At 45.4% G+C, this 23794-nt stretch overlaps 1 protein-coding gene across 1 annotated transcript; it reads left to right on the top strand.

Moving 5' to 3' along the window:
- The first annotated feature begins 313 nt into the window (after positions 1 to 313).
- On the top strand, positions 314 to 3793 carry LOC140215539 (uncharacterized). Its single transcript, XM_072286057.1, has 3 exons — positions 314 to 450; positions 1303 to 1407; positions 1580 to 3793. Exon 3 carries the CDS (start codon positions 2876 to 2878, stop codon positions 3758 to 3760), a length of 885 nt encoding a protein of 294 aa, XP_072142158.1. The 5' UTR covers positions 314 to 450; positions 1303 to 1407; positions 1580 to 2875; the 3' UTR covers positions 3761 to 3793.
- The last annotated feature ends 20001 nt before the right edge of the window (positions 3794 to 23794 follow it).

The following is a 23794-nucleotide window of genomic DNA, read 5'->3' as shown; positions in this document are numbered from 1 at the left end:
TAAAGAAGAAGAATGAAGACGGTTCGTTGTGGCAGCCGAACGAACATTCACGCATTTGCAGCGCGCATTTTATTACAGGTAAGTGATAAAACAAACTTGATCAACATGCGACAGGTTTTGAGCAATGCATGTGGTTGAGCTAGGTAGTTTACTATGCTTCTAGCCAGCGTAAACAGAATCGATAAGGTGAAAAACGATCTGGCATGACAACCCGTACGGATGCTCCGCGTATCCGGGTCGCCCGTCCATGTCGCATTTCTCAGCCGTGTCCTTTTGCACTGGTTCCTCCAGTTATGACAGCTTTGCTGGTTTTGCTAATATTTTGGAAAATTGCAGGGCAGCCGTCAACTTTTAAGAATCATCCCGACTACGTGCCAAATATGTTCTGCTACAAGAGAACTCCGAGCCAGGCTGGTGCGGATCGGCACAGCCGTTGGCTGAAAAACCAAGGTGAATGCAAGGTTTCAGTTCGTATATACTTGTGTCGTTTTTATAGGTTGAAATATGGATTGATGCGAGCTAGGAACCGCATGCGCGCGAGTGAGCGCGGCGAGCTTCAGAAGCCGCGCGGAACGCTGCAACAAGACGTTTAAATGGAGAAGTAACAAGAGATTAGCGAAATTAAAAAACTGCGGGCCTGTTAAGAATGAAAACGTACAGCTCGAAATTATTGTTTTGCTGTGCGCTTTGTGGACACTTTACGCTAATCGAGTGAGCGTGAAGCGCTGCGTTAGACTTGAGGAGCGACCTTGCAAGTTTCCACTTTTTCGTTTTCGCACTCAACGTCCTGGAGCAACCTATGGAGTATGAGAAATACTGTAGTGAGGAGTGCTGGTCTAAAGCGTTTTTGACGTGTCCTCTTATCGAACACTTGGACGTGCGTTGTTTCACCTTCATCGGAGCGCTCCCGTTCATGTCGTGATTGAGCGCTTGTCTTTCGGGCTACGGCCGACTTACTTTAACCACTGAGCTACCGTAGCGGATTAGTACCACTTATCGCACTAACAAGTGTTAGAGCTTTTCGACGGGAGCATGTAAGTACCATGTGGCTTGTGATGGGATGTGCATGCTGTATTTGGTCTGGACCGCTGCAAGGCGGTGCGCCCTGAGTGTGTACTTTTAACACAGCTTTGTATTTGTTCACTACAGTGATGACAATGTGGATCATGGTCTTTGAATTTTTAGAGGCACCTGGCATGTGGTTTCTCGTTTGTTTGTCTGTGCATGCTTTACCTGCTTTTTTGTACACTTTTTCTGAAGGTTTAGCTGATTTTTTCTAACCATCATGAAACTTCATTACAGGCGCTGCTTCTACAAAGCAGCAAGGTAACAAGAACACAGCATGTCAGCTCCCTGCCACACAGCAACCTACAGCCCCTTCGTTGAGCCAAGGGAAGGCCAGTAAAGGTACATATACATTAAACCGTAGCAGCAAAAGGCTGTCATGGTATACTCAGCGTTAGCATTATAGTAACTAAGAGCACATAGCAAAAAAGCCCATAAGGTTGTAAAGGTTCTTCCTGCAGTGACTTTAACAAGTTATGGAAATATTTTAGTATTCTTTCACTTCATCCTGCAGGTGCTGGCATGAATGAAAATACATCTGCAGCCCAGCCGGAGCTACTAACCACCATGGAACAGCCTGCATCCCCATCACCGGCTCAAGGGGAAACGACTAAAGATATTCGCTCACTATACCACGTCAGTATAAAGACATCTAGGTATATGTAACATAGGCATTATGACTCGTAACCTGACATTAATGTTCCCTGTGCTGAGTTTACTTTAATCTTCCCTGGAATTTCTCTCAGCATTATAACACTGCACTTTATTTTCGACATCAACAAGAGTTTTCTGCGAATACAGAAATACGCCATCAAAGATCACCGTCAGCCTAACTACGCCCACTGCTGGGCAAAGGCCTCTCCCATATTTCTCCAATAACATGATCGTGTGCTAGCTGAAGCCTTGTTATCCCGGCAAACTTCTTAATCTCATCCACCCACCTAACATTCGACACCCCCTGTTATGCTTGCCATCCCTTGGAATGACTCGTTACTCTTAATGCCCATCGGTTATCTTCCCTTCTTGGTTTCAACCAAGATGTCATCAACACGGATTTGTTCCCCTACCCCTCCTGTTCTTTTCTTGTCTCTTAGCATTACACCTATAATTCCTTTCCATAACTCACTGCAAAAATCACTGGTATAAAACTGCACTTTCAGCATTTTAGTCCTGTTTTTTTTTTTTTTTATTCAGTGGATCTTGGCAAACGTTATGCTTGGCTTTGAAACAAAGCTGAGTCCGTGATTATTTTCTAACCGGAACGGAGTGAGCATGAATTATCATAGGTCAACATTAGATTGGTTTCGTGCGCTTTAACGTCCCAAATCGACTCAGGCCATGAGGGACACCGTAGTGGAGGGCTCTGGAAATTTAGACTACCTCGGGCTCTTTAACATGCACTGACAAAGCACAATACACAGGCACCTTGAATTTTGCCTCCATCGAAATGTGACCACCGCGGCATGACACTCTTAAGATTACTGTTCCGTATGCAGTACAGCTATGGAAACAGTGGTTGTCACCAGGCAACCAATATATTCTATCACAGCACCTCTGCTACCTGAGTGAAAGTGACAGTTTGTTTCCTTTGCCATCATTTGCAGATATCAAGCCATTGCAGGCACCGCTGCCAGAATGCAGTTGTCAACAGTGCAGTTGTGGCAACGTGAGACGCATGGAGCGCACTCTCGGTGAACTGCAGAAACTTGCTATCCAGCTTCAGAACTGAAACTTAAGGCTTGAAAACAAGCTTGAAAGGGTAGAGTGAAGACTTCTCACAGTCAAAATACTGCGTGATCCAAGCAAATGCATGCATTACGTCGGACTTCCAAACATTGCAGTTTTCCAAAGCTTACTGAACTACCTAAACCCCCTTGCTAGTGAAATGGCATACTGGGGTTCGAACCAGAAAGGCGAAAATGGCCTCCGTGGCCATCAAAAAGATAGTGAATTGGAAAATGAGCTCTTTATGACATTGCATAGGCTGAGAAGAGGAATAGGTGGTGTAGAGCTAGCACGCAACTTCCTAATATGTGAAAGCCAGGTTAGCCGCATCTTCACTACATGGGTGAATCTGCTGCAACGAGAGCTAAAAAAACTGACGTCACTACCTTCTCGGGAAGCCTTGCAACCATACCTGCCGAAGTCATTTCGTGACTTTGCGGACACAAGATTGGTTCTTGATGCAACTGAAGTAAGAATTCAGCGATCATCGTCGCTAAGTGCCCAAAGGCAAACATTTTCACCATACAAACATTTCAACACATACAAGGTGCTTGTAGGGTGCACCCCTGATGGATACATAGCGTTTGTTTTCCGCCTTTGGGGTGGGTCCGTGTCAGACACGACGATCCTGGAAAGCAGTGGATTGCTGGGCGAGTTAGTAGAAGGAGATGCAGTCATGGTGGACAAAGGTTTCACCTTCCCCTGCATACCACCTGGAGTGACTGTGTACCGACCACCATTCCGTCAGCGTCATCAAAAACACATGCCACCAGCTGCAGTCCATGAAACGCGGCACATTGCCTGTGCAAGAGTCCATGCTGAACGGGCTATTGCACGTGTGAAAAGTTTTCGTGTACTTGACCGGCCATTCCCAATTTCCATGATTGATATTGCTGACCACGTGTTTCAAGTGTGCTGCTTCCTCAGCAATTTTAGGAATCCGCTCATAAAAGATGAAGTGGCTGTATAAGCACGGAAAACAGTTTCAGTGCAGAAACTGCTGTTTCTCTTCCTTTGCTGCTACTACTGTGTTAAAATTTTACTGTTTTATGAGGAAATAAATAGAAGAAAACAGTGTAAAATGGAAGTTGTTTCATTCAGAGACGGCACACATATGGCACCAATGAATATTACCATGTGTGCTGCCCAAAGACATGCAGATAACACATCCTGTGACATATACAGAGCACACATTAGCTGACACATTCAAATTGCTTGTGAAATCCTAGATTTTTTAATCGGCGTGTCATCACGGTGCACAAGCAACAGTAATACAGCATCACAAACGCACGTGATTTTGCTGATTCCTTCGCATTATGTGCACTTTTTTATTTTAGCTAGGATACTATAAACCCAAAATTGTTTTCTGAGCTACTCTGCTCTATTCTCAATTCGTAGCATTGCATTTATCATTCTGTGTGTGCACAGCTGCTGCATTTTCTTCAAATCAAGCTGGTCCACCTTGCTACCTCCAGACTCCATATTTTACACTGTTCCAATCACTGCCCCAAAATTGCTTCATCTAATGTGTGATACTACAAAATGTTATAATAATTTTTGATTTCCTGAACACAAATTTTGTCACGCTTGCCTTCAGCGAGATACTGCAGCTGCAAAAACCTTCCCAACCCAGCTTCAGATTACTTTAGCTTTCTGATCTTTAGAGTGAGGCCCTCATCTACAGGTTCGCAAACATAAAAACCTTGCTGCAATTTCTTGTAAGACACATACCGTCTGCAAGTGTATAGCTTCCCAAGCCTCTTCACACGTTTAGTCACAATCTCTGGGACCAGTGCATGTTTTACAAAGTTCAGGAGGGCAGGCAGCATATCCTGCTGCCAAAAAGATTCATCGAAACTCACACGTTGCATGTGGATGTTTGCAGGCATTCCAGGCTGGCTGTTTTCAGTCCAAATGGCAAAATCGCACCACTTCTGGCCTGTAACAGCCATTTGGCCTTGCACTCGGAAATGATATGCATGGTCCTTCTTTAAAACAGCCTCTCCTTCTACCATCTTGCAGCAAAACCTTGCATCTTCGCAAGCTGCTTCAGTAGTCATTCTTTTCTTGGAAAATGGGCATTTGCCTTCAAGCAAACCCTCTTCTTGATCAATTTTGACAACTCTGCCGGGTGATGCTGCCACAAATCCATATTCTTTATGCACGTGCAATCCTGTGTTTTTCACTTCAACTGTGTAGCCTCTGGCTTTCATCCGCAGCACATAAGACTGCACTGCACAGACTTCATGCGTCCGCCCATATGCCATTGCTTCTGGTATTGCTTTGTCATTTGGGTAAAGCACAGTCCTCAGCAAAGCCTCTGGTTTCGTGAAGCGACATATTCTCTTAAATAATGATGCTGTCAAGCGGCCTGTTCTTTCATCAAACCAATTCTTGTTGTTGGCTTGTCCGAGTGTGCGGGTGCATGCGCTGTCTTTCCTCACTTGATGTCGCCTTAAAAGACTCGTAGTGAAGAGCCACAACTTCTGTGGCATGACTGCCCCCCAGGTCTTCCTCGTCACCAATTTCCAAACGTACATTTGCGGCTGCTTTCGTGACGAGCTGAGTTTCGCGGGGGCACATGTATCGCACTACATGCAATGTTGGGCACGCAGTTTCGCGGGGCACATGTATCGCACTGCATGCAGTGTTGGGCACGCACTCACAAGGCTTGCCTTCAGCTTGGAAATATCAGCATCAGAAGTCACCTTTTGGCTCGGGTTGTAAATGCGTAGCCGTTTTGGACATGGTGGCTTGTTGATAACGTTCCTATGGAAAGGAATTTCCTGCAGTGGGCGTTTTGCTGCTGGTTTCCTTGCTGAAATGAAAAATTTAGCATTTCAGTCTTTTTGATGCACTTTTTGGGTATAAATAGAGACAACAAGCAGGCCCCATAATCATGTAATGCTTTTCGGCAAAGGGTTTTATCCTTATACATGCACCAGTAGCAAGTTGAGCATGCAAGTGTGCAGTGATTTTCACAGTTTCAAGAACCATAACCCAGAAGCTTAACTAAAGGAAGTATTTAGCAAAGAAATTTGCAGAATAATACATGCATAGCAAGATTACTTCAAAAAGTTATTAAATTATATTACTAATTACTATCCTGAAAGTTGTGACAATGTAATGAAATTACATTACCAATTAATGATAGCAAAAAGCAATGACATATTACAATTACTTTCAGAAGGTAATTGCAATAACTTTTTAATGACTTATTACTGTTCATATTCAGAAAAAACTTTGGATGCAGCGCCTACAGCTATTTCGTATTTCTTAGTTTACTTCATCGCAGGGGTAGCTGAGTTTAGCGTCTAAAATTTGCCTTGCTTTGCAGACAGGGTGGCGTTTGCACGGCCAAATAGCCGTTCTACTGATTTTTTTGGAGCAACCCAGTCTTCCGTACGCTAAAAAACTTTTTTACTCTTGGGTACAGCTAAAAATTTGTTAAATCGCTTGTCGGTATGTCTGGGTCCTCATGAAGCGCCAGAAGATATCTATATTTCCCTTTTCTCAAATCCAGCTTAGCAGTTGAACACGCCTCTGTTGAAAGCAGTTGAACACGCCCCTACGTGTTCAACTTCATTGCCTTACTGGTCCAGGCTTTTCACGTTGCTCCTGCTGTCAAGATGCCCAACCCGGCAAACAAGAGATCAAATTTTTGCCAACACCACAAAGAGCAGGAGTGCACCCTCGATATAGAAGTCATTTAGGCACCAATTAATTATTTTCGCTCCACCAAGTTGTTAATTAGGTTACTAAATTACTAGACCAGAACAGTAATGAATTACATTACAAATAACCAAGAGAAGTGATTAAATTGGTGTAATTGCATTACAATAAGTTAATTACTGCCACGTATGGAATGATACAAACCTTCTGAAGGAACAATCCACTTGCATGGCAAGTCCGGAAATGATGGCTTGTTTTCACACGGCACAGCCCCCTTGTCGGCAACGGTGAGTAAGAGGCCGGCAACGCGCTGGCAGGTCTCACTCAACCTGAAAAGTAACAAGTATATATAGTACCTAAAAATACTGTTGAGTGCGATCGACCATCGCATTGTATCGTTTTCTTCCGGTGCGCTTTAACATACTCAAGCATAGTGCACAACTCGTACGAAGTCGGGACGCCCGAGAATGATATGGTCCTCCCGCTATTTTTTTTATTTAATGACATTGCGCGACAGTCGATCGCGTACCATTTAACGGCCATTTAACCACGGAATTACCAAGTGTTTTGACAACCGAGCAGCCTCCTGGACTTTTATTACTTATCGCACGACCATCGATCATGTCATGTAAGCTTGATAATGTGCCATTTGTGCTTTATTTTACTGGTGAGAATGCAACTAACACTGCACTGTGAGAAGTGTTTCTTTGCAAGCGTTGCTTTTAACGTCTCATTTTATTTATGCTTTAGTATGTTTATGCTTAGCTGTTATGCATATGTGGTATGCTTGTATTGGTTCGTGCGTTAAGTGCTCATTGTGCCTTTCAGAAACCAAGAGATAGTATTATGTTGTATTTTTACTGTTCACTTTATTTTCATGAGACAGCTGCAGTCTGCCATTGTATTTCACTGCAAATATTGTGTACATCATTGTACTTGTCAAACGGTTGATACCAGTAAGAAGCTTCGCAATAAAAATGCTGGTGGTGACAACGAAGTTTTTCCTCGCTTAAATAAATTCCTGTAAATAAATAAATAAATGAATAAATAAATAATAGTGGCACTTTGGTTTATTGTCCAAAACAGTCCAGGACTGTCTGAGAAGCTGCGTACGCCAATAATCACTGGCTGTACTTGCGTCTCGAGCAGTCTGGGGCAGTCGGGGACAACAAATTGAAGAGGCCCAGTGCAAGCATGCATGATGAATGAAATAAACAGCCAAATATAGTACAGGGCACATCCAGTGGATATATATTAGATGTTGCAGATACAGCCATATGTAGTACAATGGGTGTCCTGTGGATGTTGTGGACGTATATTAGATGTTGCATATATCCAGCCCTGACATCCCCACAACGTACCACTTACATGTTCTGAATGCATTTGCAATGATCCATAGTACATCCATACAACGTTTTCTGAATAAATCTGGATATCTAATAGACGTACTAAATATGCAAGGTGCACCATATTATGCACATCTAATGGGTGTATCTGGCTATCTGGGCACTGAGACATGATGGCCCCATTAAGGTAAGACGCATCCACATTCACGAGCAACTCGCGTGCTTTCAGTTACTCTCTGTAGTACGTTTTGCAGCATGATATGTGCTGCGAAGAAACAGTACTCGCAATATCATGTTTCACACGCTGACGATTGTAGGCATGTCTGTGGGTGCTCGGACCTTTGCCAAATGACGTCCATGCCTTTACTCAAAACATAATAGGCGCCTCCCCGATAGCAGGCAGCACGGAAAATCTCCGCCGCGCTTGACGGTTTGATGAACGTATGTTTGAGAGAAGGTTGTGCTTAAACTAAATGTTGGGGAAAAGTAGGATAAAATGCGTGCAATGGTGGACGTGGGTATACGCTGCGAAGGCATGAGCAGCATTCTCGAACGATCACATTCACGAGTTTACTGCACCTGACGCGTCGGCCGTCTACGGATGACAACGTTATTGGCAAACGGGGGGGAGGAGGAGGAAACCGCGGTTGACGGTCATGGATTGTACTTTCACTATATGTACATGCTACGTACCCAAAAACCCCAGACTCAGTCGATTAAGTTACCTAGTGTAGCTTTCTATATGGAGTTTGTCCCAAATCTTGGGGTAATAAAGTGATTCTGATGGGCACACCTCACTGCACAAATTTTCTGTGCAACGCATATAGAACAAGACACAGAATCGGAAGTGTGGAGCAGCCCTGGAGTCTAGAAGACATGAAAAAGCTCAAGCGTGAAACAAAAAATGGATTTGGCTTTATTCTTTGCACCTATCCCAGCATTGTGTAGGACCAGTGCTCTGTTTTCATCTACCACTAGGTTTAGCATTATTTCAAATGCCTTCAGAGCACACAAGAATGTCCTGCCATCACGTAAATGCGGTGCCTTTACTTTCGGAGGTTCATCTAATCGTCTGCATTTAGCTGCTTTACTTTTCGTTACAACATAAAACGATGACACTAGCTTCCTTACATTGCATACTTTTGTTCGTTATTTCTTTTCACAGATACTGTGGTAGGTTGTAAAGATATAAAAGCAGCTGAAAGCACTATCATCAGCTTCATTGGCTTTTTGTTATCTTTATAGGTAAAGTGAGGCTAACATGTTAAAGACATTTCACACAGTTTTTACCTGTGTTTTTGCTACATGTAGTACCATGCTGAGAAATTCTTTTTTAACTGTGCTGCACTGTGCTCTTCTAATTAAGTCGCATGGAAAGTGGTGGCACTAGACAAATGACCTTTTTGTTGTACTTGTGCCACACAGCAGCTGTATGGCATAGCACCATTATATAAAACATTCCTATTAAGGCCTCAACACTTTTTATATAACATCAAAATAATAATGATGATAAAAACTAAGCGCAGGCATGACACAAACCCAATCAAACACACTCGATGAATCCATTCAACAATGCTGGTCAGGGCCTTCTCATAGAGCTATCCCGAAACAGTGGCATCCCCATCGAATTAGTGGCAGCAAATGTCACCTTCCGCTTCACACCCTTGCCCAAGCTTTGTGTGACACAGGAGGCATCTTCATGTATGCGTTCATCCAGTGGCCATGAGAGAGTACAATGAATACAGTGGAAATGCAAGAGTAATTATTTTTACATTGAGTTATAAATGCTTACTGGAGCAGCACTATTATATGAACCTTCAAAACTGATGGCATGAACACAGCATGCCGTAGCGGATTTGGTTACAGTGTGAATGCTGTCGAAATAAATTGACCATAATCCCCCGAAGGAGTCTGCGATGTTTAACATGTCATGCTCGCTGGTGACATGCCATGCTCCTGCTGCTTATCTGTCGGCTATAGACAAGGCCAGATGGGAAGTCATGTGCTAGTCACGGTTGTCAGCAGCAGTGCTTCCTTGCCAAACAATGTCCTCAGGTGACATCATCTGTGGAGGTGGGACCTAGATCAGCACATCAAAGCGTCTGTAGATGTTGCTGGACACAGTGCTGACATGTTGAATCCCATCTGCTTGCACCTCTCAGGCAGCCATGTCCTTTTTCAAATGGCAATTTTTCTCTGATGCCATAGTCCTTTATTGCATTTTTCTTTGTCATGACACCTTGGTTGGTAAACAGCTTCTGGAACATGTTTCAGAAGTGTTTTCCTGGGCCAAGTAGTCACAGGGGTCCTGGATCATGAGGAAAACACTAAATAAGAATGGATTGGAGTGCCTAGTTCAGTTTATTGTTATCTTCGAAGAGAGACTACACAATAATAACAAAGTAACTTGAAAACAAACAGGACTGTGCAATGCATGGTGGCAGTTTTAGCATTCATCATCATCATCATCATCAGCCTATTTCATGTCCACTGCAGAACGAAGGCCTCTCCCTGCGATCTCCAATTACCCCTATCCTGCGCCAGTTTAGCATTATGAGACAAGAACTGTACAGCACTTATTAGACAGCAAATGAGTGTAGACAATATACTGGTTGAGAATAACGGAAGTGGAGTCGGACTGATATGCTATGGAAATTGGTCATTCAATGGAAAGAGCACATAATTGGCACTCTCAATTTAACGATGGCTGCCAAGGGGAGGGAAACATGGTCGAGGGCAGCGGAGGCCATGGTAGCATTGTAGTATTGAGAAATCTACTGGCGTAGAATGGAGTCCATTTACACAAGGCAGGATAGCTAGATATCACTGTTACCTTAAATGTTTTCCGTACAAGAGAACCCACTGTCCGTATAAAAATTGAGTAAGGTCAGTTTTTAAGGTATGCAAAAGTTATCACAACTCTGTCATATTTTATTTGTTAGAATATGTTCTTGGCTGCACAGTGCCTTGCACCATCAGCTCCCCTTCACACCACCCTCTTTCATTGTCCCCAGTTTTTTAAACAACACTTTCTTTGCGACTTCGTTTTCTTGCCATATATATATATATATATATATATGTGTGTATATATATATATATATATATATATATATATATATATATATATATATATATATATATATATGACAACTTGGGTCACTGGGTATGTGCACAAATAGACAACCTGCTGCTGATTATTTTAAGGCGTAGTAGACAACTTCGGCACAGGGTATGTGCTCATTCTTGGCTAATCTCCCAGAATGAAAGCACCACGGTGACACACTGGGCATGCAACCTTAAATGCATTTAGATATGTACTTCTCTGTGCGTACACCTGTGACTACTGGGCCTTCTACACACGCGTTATCACATTGCATATTTGCAGACCAGCTCAAGATTGCCCGCCATGAGTTTAAGCACATGTTGGGACTAGGAATCGTGCATCCATTTTCCAGCCCATCAGCATGTCTATTGCACATGGTACCCAAAAAGATTCCAGGTGACTGGCGCTTAAACGAGACCTACCAGCGTTTGATGCCACCGTCCCCAACCGCTAGCCATTGCCCCACAATAAAGGCTTTGCAGCAGCACTGCAAGGAGCTGCTATCTTCTATAAAACCTCTCTCATCCTCTCAGCAACATTTTTCCCTTGACAAGCATCACACATCCCCTTCATCTTTGACCTAGAGAGCAAACAGCTACAGGCAATGATGCTGTGCTCGTGTGGTTTGCTACTGCTGGAACCTCACCAATTTGAACAAACTTCATGCCATTTAGACTTCAACACTGTGTTGGATCTGCAGGTTTGATGGTGATAATCCTTAGAGTGCATTAAAAAGAGGGTGCATGGAGGGGGGCAACTGATTATATATCTTTAACACAATTTCTTGCTATTTGTTTTCGTGACGTTGCGCACACTTGCATGCATTTTCTTAACAATAAAATTCTATTTGCAGACAATGTAGACATGTTTATTCAAGCTGTTCCTTCCTCGCCCTAATTCAATAATAGGCAATTTTAGCAGCTGCAAATCAAGCTGACTACAGAAGAGTGCTGATTTTTTCGCCAGTTCTAGTAGCTTATTGCTTGGTTAATTTTCCAGTTGGGCATTACATGCTTCGTGCTTAAAAAATGAACTGTTTAAAAAATACTTGGAGTAATATTAGGACAGGTAACTCTAACTGAGTCATCACTGCTTTTGTCGCAAAATGTGGCAGTGAGCTAGGCAGATGCTGTCACGACAGCGTTGTGTTTATGTTGTATGAGTACAGAAGAAACAAAATTGTAGTTGTGGAGTCCAAAACCCCATTTTTACAGCCTCTCTTTATACTGCTGACATTAGAGCTTTAGATTAGTAGACGCAAGCAGCATGCGTAAACAAGCATCCTGTTTGGGTATTTCTGGCACCCATGTGGTTTGCATAATCAAGCAGCCGAGGAGTCGCTTGCGTCCTCTTATGCTATCATTTTAATTGTAAAGCAACCAATATAGCAGTAAGTATGATCAACCTGCATCAACATACTAGAAATTTTTAAGCACTTAAGGTGCGTCGGTTGAGTGTTTAAAGCACTTGAGCACAGCCTTGACCACTAGACTTTAGCTTTCCAGTATTACTTACTAATCAAGTCTTGAGGTGTTTACATTGTTTTTCTGTGCTGTAAGATTAGTTTGACAGTCCTAATAAGATTGTTAAAGTGAAGGTCTGGGCTGTTGGGTTGGCCATGTCATTCTAAAGTTATTAGGTCTGACACTGTCAAAGCATTTGGTAACTTTAGTAAGCTTCACCTCACTACATATATGCATTGCAGTGGGACCATTCAGCATGTGAAAATAAGAATACCGGCAAATAGAGAGTTCGAGAGCACCTGAGAACATAGTAAAGCGGGCGGGGCAGTCTGTTCAGTGTAACGGGGACATCAAAGCTGGAACTAGGGCTTCCATACAATCTGTCGCCACAATATAGTTTGCTTCATCGCATTACACAAATGTCTTGCGGTGAAGTTATTGCAGACGCATATACACATTGATTCGTCCCAACTTTGCACAGAACCCTGCGTCCCATTGCTAAATCTAAGAGCACGAAAAACGGGCTGAGATGCAGCTGAACATCATAGGGCACAGTATTAAGCTCCACCTCACTGTGTTTATTACACCCCAGGTGCCAATAATCTTTAACATCTACTCCGCATTCTATAGTTCGTGGAATTGTGGCAGACCATGTGATGTCACCAAATCTCCGTTAAGTTCACAGCACTACGCGATAGTTGTCGTAAAGCCTACAATAAAAGTGAATCACATGAAGTCACAGATAGCGCACTAGCGCTGAACACGATTGAAAACATGCGCTCCCTCATTTCAAGGACGTGTGAACAGTTGTGAGCAAACGCCACCTTAAGCATCATATTACTTACGTAGCGTAAGTCGTGGCGAGAAACACGTACAATCCCTCTGTCTACGACGCGCGTCAAGTACAGGTGCATGTGCGATTCGATCACGCTGCCGAAAAGGGCGAACACGGCGTCGCTGCTGCACAGCTCTGGTTCGCGAATTGCATTGCCGAGGTGCTACGCCACTTCAATATTTCGATCGCCAGCAACACTGAATTCTTCAGAAATACGGGTCTCACACCACCAGAGTTCACCGAGACCAAAAGCTGACATGCCACACCACTACTACTGCACGGCTTTTCGCCAACAAATACTGAACACACTGCGGAGACATCATACATGATACGACCAGAGGTCGGCGTGGGCCGGAGATTCAACGTCCCATATGACGCCACGGCATCACTTGGCGCCACCATCGCGCCTTCTCCAAAGTCCCTAAAGGATCCTGGTCTAGGCTAGAGGGTGCTAGTATAAAGGCTAGAAGATTTGACTAGTGTTAAAAGCCCCTCAATTTTTCAAAAGTAGCGCCATTCTTAGATCTTTCCGCCACGCCGCTCACCCTGACGCGTCCTCCTCCACGCCTCCTGTCGCCTCAGCCTCCTCCGCTGCCCCATTGGCCAATCTGTGTCACGTGGAAGCAGGTTCCGCGCTTTTGTATATTTTTTTCTTTCCAGCGCGGAGCAGGCGCCGCGCTGTTTATTTTTTTCTTTCCAGCGCTCGCCGAGCTCCATTGTTGGGCCTGCGCGACGAAAGTATGGCAGGCGGACTGACGGAGTGCGTTAGCGTAATAGAATGTGTAGGGCCGAGAACTTAATTGCGGTGCCATGCTGCTGCGCCTTCGGTTGCCACAACAGACACAGCGAGGGCAAAAAGCTTTTTGCTATGCCGTCCGGCGGGCGCAACGCAAAAAGAAGTGTGGATTCGCAGGATCGGGTGGGCTGACTTCGAGGAAGTGGCAAAGAACGCACGACTTAGTGAAGTAAGGGCCACGGCTACTCACAACCTCTTATTTCGAGCCTAGTTCACGCCTTCCGCTTCGAAAAAGTGTGTGTTCATGCTCTGCGTGGTTTTTAGCGCGTTGTTTGACTCTTTTTTTCGAATGTGCTCTCTTTGTTTCATGTAGTTTCGTCTTGCGGTGAAATGCACGCATCTGCATCTGGCCTGTGACGTAAAAGCGACTTTATTCCGGGTGTGTTTTGAATGAATGAATGTTTGGTTTTTATTGGCGCAAGGGCCAGTAATGGCCAAAGAGCGCCAAGCCAGTGTTGATGAATTCGCAATGTAGTTATGAGTTCAATGAGCTTGATGTGACGTGGCTGTAAAGGGGCCTTAAAAATAGTCGCTCTAGAGTGCGTAAAATCTATGTGTTATAAGATTATGTCGATGATAATGACATGTTCAATGAGAAATAAAGTGCATCGTGAGAGAATGATGCATTATAAAAGATCTGTGAGATGGTAAAATTACCTGGAGCACTACTGCCTCGCCAGAGCCCTTGAAACACAAGGGCCTGGAGGCACCTGCTATACAGTATGACTTTCACAGCGGCATCCTCTCAAGAGAGGAAGCGCTACGAATGTATGGGACTAATAACGTGTAGGACAACATCTCTGAGGAAACCTAGGACAGTGTTTGTATTAAAAAGCGGTTCTGGACCGAGAAACATTACTGGATGAAGGGGAATGTGCTGCCGGTATGCTAAGGAAAAATGTCTCCTTCTCTCAGATTCGGCTTTCCGACACTCCAGGAGAACGTGGAGCACGGTGAGCCTCTCCCCGCATCTGCAACATGTTGGAGGGTCATTTCCGGTGAGTAAAAAGTTATGGGTGCCAAATGTGTGTCCTATTCTAAGACGACAGAATAGGACATCTGTGCGCCGTGATTTCATTGCAGAAGGCCAGAACCCTAATTGTGGCTTTATTACGTGCAGCTTATTATTTGTTTCCCTGTCCCACAAGCGTTGCCAGTAGTTTCGCAGTTTCCTGCGCAAGAAGGGCCTCAGATCTGTGACAGGGACTGCAGCAGTAGGATGAGCAGAATACGATGCAATTGATGTGGCCATCTGGTCCGCCAGAACGTTACCTCCGATGCCCCTATGACCCGGCACCCAGCATAATTATGATGACATGCTGGTTACATATATATGATTTACATAGGACGGAGTATAGTTCATTGATTACTGGATTTTTGTGCTTACAAAATGACATCAAAGCCTTCACAGCGCTTAGGGAGTCCGTATATATAACAGATTTTTTCAGATTTGTTCTCCTTATATGCTTTACAGCCGACAGTAGTGCGTAGGCCTCACCCGTAAAGATGCTTGCTTCTGGATGCAGTACATCGGATTCCGAAAAGCATGGGCCGACGGCTGCATAGGACACCCCCTCGCGTGACTTCGATGCGTCTGTGTAGAACTCCGTGCAGGAGTGTTTGTATTGGAGTTCCCGGAAATGCATTTGTATTTCAATCTCTGGAGCGTGTTTTGTAACTTGCATGAAAGATATATCGCATTGTATCATCTGCCACTCCCAAGGAGGTAGCAGCTTAGCTGGAGGCATTAGGCAATCTCTGAGTGGGACATCCATTTCAGTGCTAAGCTCCCTCAAACGAAGTGAGAAGGGCTGTCTTACAGAGGGACGATTACGGAAGGGTGTATCATATGTCATATCGTTAAGGGTATTAAAACACGGATGTTCAGGATTAGAGTGGACTTTCAGGAAATATGTTTGGCTGATGTATGTTCTCTGGAGATGGAGTGACCACTCATTTGATTCGACATACAAACTTTCAATGGGACTTGTTCTGAAAGCGCCAGTGGCCAGTCTAATTCCTAAATGGTGAACCGGATCTAGCATCTTTAGCGCGCTCGGGGCTGCAGAGTGATAAATCACGGCACCGTAGTCCAATCATGATCGAATGAGGCTTTTGTGAAGATTCATCAAACATGTTCTGTCGCTGCCCCATGCTGTATGGAATAAAATTTTCAGTAAGTTCATTGTTTTTAAGCATTTCACCTTGAGATATCTTATGTGTGGAATAAATGTTAGTTTAGAGTCAAGTATGACACCTAGGAACTTGTGCTCTTTGTTCACAGGGATTTGCTGGCCATAAATTTGGATATCGGGATCTGCAACGCGGCCTCTCTTTCTTGTGAAAAGCACACAAGAACTTTTGTTCGGGTTCACTTTAAATCCGTTTTCTTCTGCCCATTTAGATACTTTGTTCAAGCCCTGTTGTACTTGCCTCTCACACACTGCAAGGTTGCAGGATTTGAAACCTATTTGTATATCATCGACGTAAACAGAATAAAAAATGGCTGGCGGTAATGAAGCACGGAGGGTATTCATTTTCACGATAAAGAGTGTGCAGCTAAGCACACCTCCTTGAGGTACACCATTTTCTTGTATAAAAGGTCGCGACAATACATTGCCGATTTTCACGCGGAAGGTACGTTTCGACAGATAGCTTTCTATAATGTTTAGGATATTTCCACGGATGCCCATCCCCGACAAGTCTCGTAACATCCCGTATCGCCACGTCGTGTCGTACGCCTTCTCCATATCGAGGAATATCGATAAGAAGAACTGTTTATGTACAAATGCGTCGCGGATATTTGCTTCAATGCGTACAAGATGATCAGTCGTGGACCGCCCTTCTCTGAAACCACACTGATAGGGATCAAGCATATTATGCAGTTCAAGGAAATGTATTAGTCTACGATTAATCATTTTTTCGAATAGCTTACAAAGACAACTTGTAAGAGCTATCGGGCGATAACTTGCCGCCAAGGAAGGGTCTTTGTCCAGCTTCAAGACGGGAATAACGATAGCCTCCTTCCATGAGGATGGGAGGTATCCGGCAGCCCAGATAGAGTTGAAAAGTGCCAGGAGTGTCATTTGTGTGTCTTCGTGTAAGTTCTTAATCATGTCATAGATGATTCTATCAGCTCCCGGAGCAGAGCTTCTACATGTGCTCAATGCAGCTTTAAGCTCGGCAATGTTAAAAGGACGGTTATAAGGTTCATCCGGACGGCATTTACGATCAAGTGTCTTAAGTTCAGCTAAGTGTTTATATTTCAGGAATGATTTTGTGTAATGTGTGGAGCTTGATACATGTTCGAAGTGTTCGCCCAGAGCGTTCGCCTGGTCCTCCAAGGTAGTCCCTTGGTCGTCCACTAAGGGCAGAGGGTGAATTTCTTGCCCCTTTATCTTTCTTACACCATTCCAAACTTTAGATTCTTGAGTGTAGGATGTGATGCCCGAGAGAAACCTCTCCCAGCTAGCTCTCCTTGCCTGTCTCCGCGTGCGCCTCCCTTGTGACTTTGCCAGTTTAAATTGAATAAGGTTTTCTGCAGTCGGGGAGCGACGCAGCAAACCCCAAGCTTTGTTTTGTTTCTTTCGTGCCAGTCTGCACTCTTCATTCCACCATGGTACCCGTCTTTTACAAGAGAGACCTTGTGTTTGGGGAATGAACTTTTCAGCTGCGTTGAATATAAAAGAAGTAAAATATACTACAGCATTGTCTATGTTAAAATCAGTGATAAAATCTCGTGATAAGTAAGTTGCTTCCTTAAAATCATTCCATTCGGCGGAGGCTAGTTTCCACCGGGGTGTATGTAGGGGGCATTCATGTTGAGGCATTGAATTTAACATTACAGGAAAGTGGTCACTTCCATATGGATTTTTTATTACATACGATTGCAAGTCCGGGAAAATTGAAGCCGAGCCAATAGACAGGTCTATTGATGAATATGAATTGTTATGGATATTATAATAAGTTGGCTCCTTCTTGTTGAAGAGGCATGCACCGGAGTTCACAAGAAAATTTTCAATGAAACGGCCTCTCGCGTCACATCGCGAGTCTCCCCACGTGGTGTGGTGTGCATTAAAATCGCCTGCGAGTATGTAAGGGTCCGGAAGCTGATCGATTAGGTTATAAAAATCACTTTTTTCCAGATGAAAATTGGGGGGTATGTATAAGCAACATACAGTGATCAATTTATTAAAAAGAATTGTCCGAATTGACACTGCCTCAAGGGGCGTCTGAAGGGCGACCTGGTGACAGGCTACGGACTTGTCTACAACTATTGCAACACCGCCAGACGAGGTATTCGCCTCGTTGCGGTCTTTACGGTAGATGGTGTACTGACAAAGAAAGTTTGTTTGTGTGGATTTAAGATGTGTCTCCTGAACACACAGCACCTTTGGGTTATGTTTGTGTAAGAGTTCTTTAATGTCATCGAGGTTGTGGATAAGACCTCTAACGTTCCAGTGTATTATTTGTGTAGCCATATTGTTCGTGTTTTTATGCTGTGTGTCAAGAGGAGTTTAGAGAGAAGACTTACGGAGCCGTTTCAGGCCCCGTGATTATGGTACGGGTTCTGTCTTTTTTGGAGCGGTGGCGAGACTCGCGCTGCTCCCGAGGCGCTGGATGCGCCTTCTGGCTCGGGGTTGTGTCCATCGACTCCTGGGAGCCGCTGGACTTCCGCTCACTAGAGCGGGGTGTTTTCAGGGTAGGCCTTGCCTCGAAAAGCAGAGCCTTGGAGGCCACCAACCCAGAGGTCGATGGGCCCTCCTTTAGAGACGGCGCAGCAGCGCTCGCTACTGTCGCCTGGGGGGCTGAGGACACTGCCGTGGCCACACTCTTTGTGGGCCGGGCTGATGCCCCAGTCTGCTGCGGTGCTGCCCCCCTACGCGCCGCACCAGCATACCCTGCAGTATGGAGGAAAGAAATACGCTTTCGCGCTTCTTGAAAAGAAATGTTCTCCTTGATCTTTAATGTGATTATTTCCTTTTCCTTCTTCCAAGAAGGACATGACCGAGAGTATGCAGGGTGGTCACCCTCGCACTTTGCGCAGCGGTGTGCATTGGTACAATTATCGGCAGGGTGTTCGTTTGAAGCGCACTTTGCACATGTGGTACGGCCCCGGCAGCTCTGAGAGCCGTGACCAAATCTCTGGCACTTAAAACAGCGGCGCGGGTTCGGAATGTAGGGCCTTAGTTTTATTTTCATATAGCCTGTTTCAATGTACTCTGGTAAAGTGCTTGCGCAGAATGTCAAAATTATGTGTTTAGTGAGGATCTCTTTGTCATCCCGCCTGATCTTTATTCTTTGGACATTTGTCACGTGCTGTTCCTTCCAGCCTTCAAGCAGCTCGGTTTCACTCAAATCAAGGAGATCTTGTTCAGATACGACTCCGCGTGTGCTGTTCAAAGAGCGATGCGGATTTATCGAGACGGGTGTACTATTAATTTCAACAAGTCCAGATAGATTCTCGTACTGTTTCTTGTCACTAACTTCGAGCAACAGATCGCCGCTGGCCATTTTCGTGACCTTGTAGCCGGGACCTAGTTTCTCAGTAAGAGACTTTGCGACAACAAATGGTGATAGGGTTCGAGCTATTTTATCAGGGTTTCCACAACTTAAGACATGGTACTTTGGATAAATTTCTTTGGTCTGGCCAAAAAGTTTCAGGGAGTCATCGGTGCGCCCTCTCTTGGAAAGAGGGCGATCAGGGAGTCGGGGGAATGATGAAAAAGCCATCAAAATAAATATCACTTCGGTAGCTATGCCAGCCGCCCACCACCGAGCCCAACAAGGGGACGCTACGAAGCCCAAAAGCTACGAAGACGCCAGCTGTACATAGTCACTATAACCCAATATACGATACCCAAGGTTGGATAACTACACCAGGTTAACCCTCGCCACCTGGAAGTCTGGAAGTAAGAAGAAGCGAAGAGAAGACAGGAAAGATGAAAAGGCGAGAGAGAAAGACGAAGACTAGAGAGGAGGACAGGAAAAGGCGACTGCCGATTTCCCCCGGGTGGGTCAGTCCGGGGGTGCCGTCTACGTGAAGCAGAGGCCAAAGAGGTGTGTTGCCTCTGCCGGGGGGCCTTAAAGGTCCGAACACCCAACATCGGCTCAACCCCCAGGATCCCCCTTTCCCCGGACACGGCTAAGCCGCGCACGGCTACACGCGGGAGGTTCCAACCCTCGTGTGCTCGGGTACGTGGTGTCGCGACGCACCAAACGCCTGCTGACGCAGACGCCCCTGCGGGGCGGGTGTGTTTTGAGCTCCACCAGAAGTTACTACATTTTCGACGCTTTTGCAAGGCTCAATATGACTTACGATGCAGTCTTTTAGCTTCGAATGTACGCCCGCATGTATTGATCTGGTTTGTGGGGATTAACGTTTTTACGTTCCGAAGCGACTAAAGCTAGGATGCAGGTCGTAGTGGATGGTTCCGGATAACTTTATCTAGCTCGCTTGGGGATGTTTAACGTGCACTTTGATCGTAGAGTCATACGTGGGCCGGTAATTTCCTCGTTGGCGTTTCATAATACTCGCGCGGGCGCGCTAGCGCTGCTTTAGAAGTTGGCGCCTCGGCGCGATTGTATTTCTTAAATAAATTTTATTTACTAGTTGTAACACCTTGTCATTATTTCGTATTATTGACGGCGCCTCCAGGGCACCAAAGCGGCAACGGGAACACCAAAGCTAGAACCAGGGCTGGATGGGGCTCGCCGAAGCCTGTGCATGCCAAGGGGGTATAAGATCGCGGACAGCCAATTTTGTATGCGAACACTCCCTGCGACGCCTGCATTATTGTAATGTCACGTGCTATTCAGAGGCCTCTGTTAGCCATTACATGTGCCCTCCTGGAGCAGTACTTGTAAAAAAAAAACAATATATCGTCACGATTACCAAAGCACCCGCAATGAAAAAAACGGCCCTGTTGCCAGGCATTGCTGACCGCACACAGCCGGAATCTTTCACGCGCCGGCCGAACTAAAGTATCCTCCAGGTACGTAAATGAACCTACGAAACCACGTACACATACTTTCATGCTGTCAACAGCTGAAACTTTGGTAATTACGCCCGTGTCTGAGTACACCGCGTGCTTGCGTCGTGTTTCAGCAACACGAACTTTCAACGTCGCGCGCTTTACGCCTTAAGTACGCCTTGAATAATGGTCCTTTTCTCTATTTCTTCCGCAATTCCAACACGAAATTCTAAAGGCCAGTTACTGACTGACGAAGAAAGATCTCGATTGAAAAAACTGCTCCGCAGGGCTCGAACGAACTTTTCTGCGGATTTCCTCCCGTAGCGTGTTATGCCCCAACCACTGGCACGCGCCGGAAAGCTTCGGCGCGCGCCGCAAAGTCAAATGCGTCAAAGCGTCGGTCGGGAACACGGTGAAGCGGAACGTCGCGCAGCGATTACGTCTACTGCCGATGCTAGAAGTTTGCCGACGCGCGGCGAAGCTGCGCCGGCGTGCACCAATGAGAGGCTGCGACGAGTCGCAGGCGTCAACCAATCGGAGGCTGCGGAGCCTCCGGCTGCTAGGCCTATGATGGCCGCCCGTACGAAGGCGCCGGCACCAACGATCGTCCGAGTTCCTTGGGCGTACGACGCGCGCGACAGTGTTCCTGAAAGACAGTGTTGTAATAGTATGCCGACGACGACACGACCGACGACCGTGGGTTGTGGCAGTGCGACGTGGATCCGAAGCGACTTCGAACGACGCCGACTAATCCAACCTGCCCACTGGGTTCCGCCGGGCTCAGTGCGATCGTCTGCTAAAACAGCCAACCGAATCACGATTACCGCCTGTGCTTGTTGTGTGTGTATTTTGTTGTGCTCAAAACGAATGGAAACATGTTTACGAGTTCCGAAGTCTGGATAATCAGCACTCGCCTATCGCCGATGTTGTTTACGTTACGCGTAGGCCTAGCGCGTCCATCGAGTTCGTAACTGGCGAGTGAACGATGCCAGCTAAGAAACTCTGTCGAAGGAAGTGAATTTTCAGGTCCGTTTGGTGCTGCAGTGATTTAAAATATGGCACTCCTGACTTCGTGTGATGTGTGATGTGGTGAATGAACCGTGTGGAAGTTGGGTTGGTCAACCGCGGCGTGTTTCGCGTGGTGTCGGTTGACTCAAGTTTCACGGGCAAACTCTGCGCTGTTTCCAGTGGTAAAGATAACTTCCGAAAGCGAAATACACTAGTAGCCGAACGATTGGAAGTACTCACATAATCAGCCGTGCCGCCTGTTTCAGCTTACACTGCGCTCTTCTATTCGGCATGTGAATACAGTTCAGTACAAGTTCACTGTACTCATTCACTCACTTCTTTCAAGTGCGTCCGTCTTTTGGGCTAGTTGAGGATAATTCGCTCGTGTAGCAATCAAGAACACTGACGCACTGAAGCAAACGTGACAACGCAGTCATGTTTGAGTCAGTGTGTCCTTATAGTTGAGCACTGCAAAAAAAAATTATCTGTTTGCAACGTGTGCCCTGTGTGCAGTGCATAGCAGGACCTGCATCATGCAAGACCTATGCATGTAGCAGCGTATACCACGATTGCTTCGATGCCCGCTTCAGAAGCAGCAAGTACTGAGTCAATGAAACTGTAATTGATTTTTTATCTCACTTTTTGCTTATGGAAAGTGTAGATGGTGTGAGTGCATTGTGGGGAAGGTAAAAAGGTGTCATCAGTGTTTTGTGCAGTCGGTATACTTAAACTGCTGGAATCCCTTCAGCTTCTACTAAAATGTTTCTTGTTGCGATACTATCAATTGTAGTCAGGACAAAGATCTACTCAAAACCAAGTTACTAATGCATCTGCGCAGAATGTGTTTGATTAACAAGTTAACACTTCCACAACAACAATATGCCGATGCACAGCATATGTGCTTACAATAAATGCATTCCGTAAAGGTGAACGACTGGGCCTACAATATAAAACTTTGTAGTAGCACCGTAAAAAGTGCTGCCATGCGTATCAGCCACAACGAAACTGCTGCACGTCCAACCTTCTTCCTTGGAGGCACCTCTATAAAGACTGTTCGGGCCCTTCCCATTCTGGGTGTAACATTTAGCTCTTCTCTCAACTTTTCCGCATATGTCACCAGCACTGTATGTAAGCACCGGCCCATTCTTGGCTTTGTGTCCAGTGTCTCCCTTCCCTGATGACCTAAGGTTTTCCGAGCACTCTACACTTCTATCATTCTGTCACGACTTGAGTACTGCTCATCAGTATAGTTCCCTACCAAACTCGCGACGCTAACAAACTTAAGCTTGTTCAGCGCCGGACAATACGCACCCTTTACTCCCGTCTTTTCGGTTGTCACGAGCTCATGCCACCCTTCGAGGATTGCCTCAAACCCCTCAAGTGGCACACCCTGCAATACCAGCGCAACATTGCACTAGTCTATACTGCAGGGTGCTTGACGACTCTCTGGACAGCACTAATCTTTCTTCAGTTCGTCTGAACAAGTGGTCAGCACAGCCTGAGCCCTCATCGCGCCTCTATGGCCAAACACCACAACTCCATGATTATATCTGGCATGCAGAGCTTTCTCTCCACCCCCCTGGCGATTTGGATTCTCCTTCCTTGGAACCAGACTGAATTGGCACTCCTGTGTGTTGTGCACCTGTCGAATGTGTGCGTGTGTGCCGTGCTGTGTTATTGAGCAAGTGTGTGTGCACATGGAGGGGAAGGAAGTGTCTTCTGCATCCTGCAAATTCCTGCTCTAGATGGCTGGTTATCAGATGCTCTAACATTCAGGCATCAGCCTTCTTTTTAGTCTAGTGTGCCA

This window comes from Dermacentor andersoni, chromosome 1 (assembly GCF_023375885.2).
Source record: "Dermacentor andersoni chromosome 1, qqDerAnde1_hic_scaffold, whole genome shotgun sequence".
NCBI classification, from domain to species: domain Eukaryota; kingdom Metazoa; phylum Arthropoda; class Arachnida; order Ixodida; family Ixodidae; genus Dermacentor; species Dermacentor andersoni.
This window is presented reverse-complemented; position numbering and strand designations above follow the sequence as displayed.